Below are 5,016 nucleotides of genomic sequence, written 5' to 3'. Positions count from 1 at the left end.
AATTTTCTGCATGATATAACATTATTAATAATCACTCTCTAAAAATTTAATCTCACCATTTTTGCAAAATTGTACTTTTTTTTAATTTCTAGTAATCATTGATTTTTTTTATAAAAATGTATTTTTAACATATTTTTGCACAAATCACAAGATAAAATACTAATTGTAAAATATTAATCATAACATTATTGTTGCAGCAATGCCTTGGTTTGGAATGGATATAGGTGGTACATTATGCAAATTAGTGTACTTTGAGCCAAAGGATATAACGAGAGATGAAGCAGATGCAGAAGTTGAAATATTGAAAAATATTCGTCGATATCTCACTAAAAATTCGGCATATGGAAAAACTGGCCATCGTGATACGCATTTACAAGTAAACATTATTAAATATTTAACTTGTATTTTCTATTTTTTAATTATATAAACCTGTTGATAAGTAATTTAACGATGTCATCTGTTTCAGATGGATAACATTTGTATTAGAGGCAGACGAGGAACCTTACATTTTATTAGATTTCCCACAAGTGAAATGGGAAATTTTTTAGCATTAGCAAAATCAAAAGGTATGGCAAATCTTGTGACTACTGTTTGTGCCACTGGGGGTGGTGCTTTTAAATTCGAAGATAATTTTAAAAAGGTTTGGAAAATTATCTATCTTTGCCTTTGCCTTCTTATAATTAGGTTTGTTCGATTTGCTTACACTTTTTATACTTAGAATCTTCGTTTTCTCTCTTCAGCGCCAAATATATATCTATCTCATTTTAATGTAAAAAGTGTAAAAAAGTGTAAGCAAGTTGAACAGACCAAATTGCAACATGATAATTATTAAAATAATGAAATATCTTTGGCAGGAAGTAAATATGAATTTGGCAAAATTTGATGAATTAGATAGTTTAATACGCGGGATGCTCTACATAGAGACTACGAATCCACATGAATGCTATTATTGGTCAAATCCTACCGATGACAGTAAATGCCAAAAAGTACCCTATGATTTTTCTGAACCATATCCTTTCTTGGTAAGAGTATAAAAATATTTTTTATTGTGCGTTTTTAATTGGTGAAATTACCGATTGATTATTTTCTGCAGCTTGTTAATATAGGCTCCGGAGTAAGCATATTAGCTGTATATGGACAAGAAAATTTTAAAAGGATATCTGGAACAAGGTAAATTGCGTGTACGTTATATTTTGTAGTTTTAAGATATTTATTATTAAGTAATATCAGTACATTTTTTTTTAATTATAGCTTAGGTGGTGGTACATTTTTGGGATTGTGCTGTCTTCTTACTGGATGTAACACTTTTGAAGAAGCAATAGAACTAGCAACAGGCGGCGATAATACAAAAGTGGATAAATTGGTTAAGGATATATACGGCGGTGATTATGGTCCTTTCGGTCTTCCTGGAGATTTAGTTGCGAGCAGGTATGTACAATTGTAAAGCAGTTATTAATTCCTATTCTAAGATGTAATTTCTTTATTTTGATTCTTATTTTGTATCACCTTTTTTATTATTTTTAGTTTTGGACAAATGAATTCCAAAGATCGTAGAAATACTGTCACAAAAGAAGATCTGGCGCGTGCAACTCTTGTTACTATTACAAATAATATTGGTTCTATCGCGCGTATGTGTGCTGTTAATGAAAAAATTGAAAGGGTAATAAAAATATATAATTTGTTATATATAATATTATAAAGTGGTTATATATAACAATTTTTGTTTTTAGGTTGTATTTGTAGGAAATTTTCTCAGAGTAAATCCCATATCAATGAAATTGTTGGCCTATGCTATGGATTATTGGTCTAAAGGAACTTTGAAAGCCTTGTTTTTGGAACATGAAGTAAAAATCTAAAGTGAAAGTTCATATTTAAAAATGCTATTCAGATATCATAGAATATTATATCTTGATTTCAGGGTTATTTCGGAGCGGTGGGATGTCTATTACAATTTAATGGCGAATCGAGCTAAACAATGAGGAAATAGTCATATAATATATAGCATTCCATATGACCAACTTCGCAGAACATTTCTCGAGTGAGCAAGATTATTCGACATAATTATATTTATTTTTGTTACATTTTTTTTCAATTATTCATGAATCTACAATTTATTAAGTAATCATTTATATTAATATGGAAAACCTTGATATTTATGCAGTAAGATTAAGATATATTTGTCAAGTGTCATTGTATAATTTATTACTTATTATTTTAATATAGGAAAAAATAATTGTCAAAATATTTTTAATTTTGGTCGGAGAGTAGTTATTTTGCTATAATTGTTTGATTATGAGCACAAATCTAACACAACTCGGCAAATAGAATCTATAATGGACCAAATCCAAAAGGATTAAAGATAACTTTTCCTTCCGATGTTTGTTACATGCCGCATAGACTAGTTCTACCTCATAATTTATATTGTAAAGTTTTTCTACAAATGTGCACACAGATTTTTATGTATATAGATAATATGGCATCATTATTACACTTACACATCTTTTCTCTTCGTTATAATCGAATAAAACCATTGTGTAGCGATAAATACTTTCGCACTGATTGTTAATATTAATAATTTTGTTGTTATTGCGTGTTATAAGATGAACCTTTTAAAATGAATTTTTAATTGAATATTAATAATACAACTTTTTTATGAAATATTATTCATGCGCTTCTGATAGTTGCATAAATTAAGAATTTTTTATACCGCTCCAGTGAAATCACGATTTGTAATAAAAAAAGTATACGCTTCCGTCAAGATATTGATATGACGCAATACATATTGGAAGTTGTTGAAACCCGCAGCTAACGCTAAATATTCACAGAAAGTTCGATTCGTATTACCTGTGTACCAAATGTTTCGGAACAGTAAAAAAATTGTCATAGAATGTGCAAATGTCGATGAAATTTTCAGAATATCGTGTGAATACTTTTTATATATTTCATAAAATTGCGAGTGAGCGAGTAGTGCACATTTTCGCCGATAGAGGACCGCGGCGAAGAGCATTTACTCGTAAAAAAAATCACAAGAAGCAGCGGCAACACTTCGTCTGTGAAAAGAGCCCTAAAATTAGGCTCTGAGATAAAAACACATGTGTTTTCTAAAGTAAAATTTTGTTTAAAAACTGATTCACGGCCTGACCTGATCTCGAATTTTTGAAAAAATTAAAATTTTGTGGAATATACATATATGGAACATTCTCGGAATATGTAATGACATGCAAATTTTTAACCGACATTTGAATGTTTCTTTTACCATAAATATTCAGAATATTTTGAAAAATATTTTGGATTCTTAGAATGTTTTTTGGGGATTTTAGGAACATTTTATGAATATTTAGCGTTTGTGCCGGGAAATGTATCAAATTTAAATTGTTTTTTGAGAAATATGTGGTGTAATGTGAATGAATGAAAAATATAATTGAAATATTGATACAATAAGTGATAATCATATTGATATTATTATTAAAAAATGCATAAACACATTTTAGAAAACAATGACCGTGATTTATTTTCTATTTGAAATGTGACAATTAATAAATCTTTGGAGATATGTTATTTATGATTTATCATAATCAAGTAATTTAATATTATCACAAGCGTATCCTTATACAAGTGAATAGCTTATTTTTGTTGCAATGTATTGTGAAAGCATGCCAAACAAATCTGAATAAAATATCATTTTAATATACAATGAAAAATGCGTATATCCATACTATTTCATATTACTTACGATAAAAATAAAATTTTGTGATAAATAGCTGACAATAAATGCAAAAAATATATATTCTGAATTTATTAGTTTCAATAATATATATATCTCATATCGTATTATAATGTATATTTTGCAAATATTTCATATTTGAAAAGCATGAAATCCAAAGTCGCATGAAAACTGCATATAAATATATATATAAATACTTAGGAAAGAACAAGAATACATGATGAAAGTTATTTCCACCATGTATTCTTGTTCTATTGGAAGAATACAAGACACGGTTACTTAGCAACATTCTTACAAAACAGTGTCACTCTAAATATCAAGCAGACTGATTTCTACAGACATAAGTCAGCTGATGTGAGATTATAGATTTTGTAGTGATATCATTACCATTATTCATTACTTTTTTTTTATAAATTTTTTTATATCTTTGAAGATCAGTATATTATATAAATCTTTTTACATCTTTTTTGATACCAATAAAAATGGTAAGTTAATTAATCTTAATTATTAACCTATTGTAAGTTTTTTTTTACAATAGATTATCATTATTTGTATCAATAATTAATATTATCAATGTTTTATCAATATTTTATTAATACATACTTTTTTACAAGCATTTTTAATTCCATGTATGATTTTTCTCTATCCATTCTGTTCTTTCAATTTATATCATTCTTATCTCTAAATTATTATATTTCTAAACTGTGTGTATTAATTGTTTAAAATTGACAAAAAGGGTCCTAAAAAAGCGAAAGGGAAAGTGACAGATGTCGAGGGGATAGATACAACAAAAATGAATAGAGAACAATTAGAGATATATGTACATAAGATATTGGAAGAGATAGAACGGGAACGAGAGGAAAGAAACTTTTTTCAACTAGAAAGAGATAAACTACGAACTTTTTGGGAAATTACGAGACATCAGTTGGATGAAGCACGTGCTGTAGTCAGGTACTTTACTGATAATAAATGACCATTTGAATCATCGATGAATGTAAATGCTGTTTAAAATTCTTCTTAAAGAAATAAAGAACGTGAGAAAGAGGAATTAGTAGAGAATCATGAAGCTGAACTCAAATTATATAAGCAGAAAGTGAAGCATTTGATGTATGAGCATCAGACTAATTTATCTGAAACCAAAGCAGAGCATCTAGTTGCTCTTAAACTGGTACAAGACGATCATATTGTGCAAGAAAATGAGCTTATTAAAGATAAAACCAACCTTAAAAAAGTACAGAAAGAGCAGGAATTGGCGTACATGAACGAAATTCGCGCATTAAAATTGGTAAGAC

The 5,016-nt window shown here is 28.2% G+C and overlaps 2 protein-coding genes across 9 annotated transcripts in view; both read left to right on the top strand.

The window, feature by feature from the left end:
* The window catches only part of LOC108686829 (pantothenate kinase 1), a 10,559-nt gene extending 8,561 nt beyond the window's left edge, over positions 1–1,998 (top strand). For all 8 annotated transcript variants that reach the window (XM_018192315.1, XM_018192317.1, XM_018192319.1 and 5 more), the window contains 8 exons: positions 198–376; positions 467–640; positions 855–1,022; positions 1,094–1,170; positions 1,252–1,428; positions 1,525–1,660; positions 1,731–1,844; positions 1,919–1,998. In XM_018192315.1, the coding sequence (XP_018047804.1) occupies positions 198–376; positions 467–640; positions 855–1,022; positions 1,094–1,170; positions 1,252–1,428; positions 1,525–1,660; positions 1,731–1,844; positions 1,919–1,972 (1,079 nt within the window). In that variant the 3' untranslated portion in view covers positions 1,973–1,998. The remainder of the gene's footprint in view (positions 1–197; positions 377–466; positions 641–854; positions 1,023–1,093; positions 1,171–1,251; positions 1,429–1,524; positions 1,661–1,730; positions 1,845–1,918) is intronic.
* The window catches only part of LOC108686824 (growth arrest-specific protein 8-like), a 4,277-nt gene continuing 1,234 nt past the window's right edge, over positions 1,974–5,016 (top strand). The window contains exons 1-3 of the mRNA XM_018192306.1: positions 1,974–2,038; positions 4,461–4,675; positions 4,748–5,009. Coding sequence (XP_018047795.1) covers positions 4,518–4,675; positions 4,748–5,009 — 420 coding nt within the window. The 5' untranslated portion in view covers positions 1,974–2,038; positions 4,461–4,517. The remainder of the gene's footprint in view (positions 2,039–4,460; positions 4,676–4,747; positions 5,010–5,016) is intronic.

This window comes from Atta colombica, unplaced genomic scaffold (assembly GCF_001594045.1).
Source record: "Atta colombica isolate Treedump-2 unplaced genomic scaffold, Acol1.0 scaffold192, whole genome shotgun sequence".
Lineage (NCBI taxonomy): Eukaryota > Metazoa > Arthropoda > Insecta > Hymenoptera > Formicidae > Atta > Atta colombica.
This window is presented reverse-complemented; position numbering and strand designations above follow the sequence as displayed.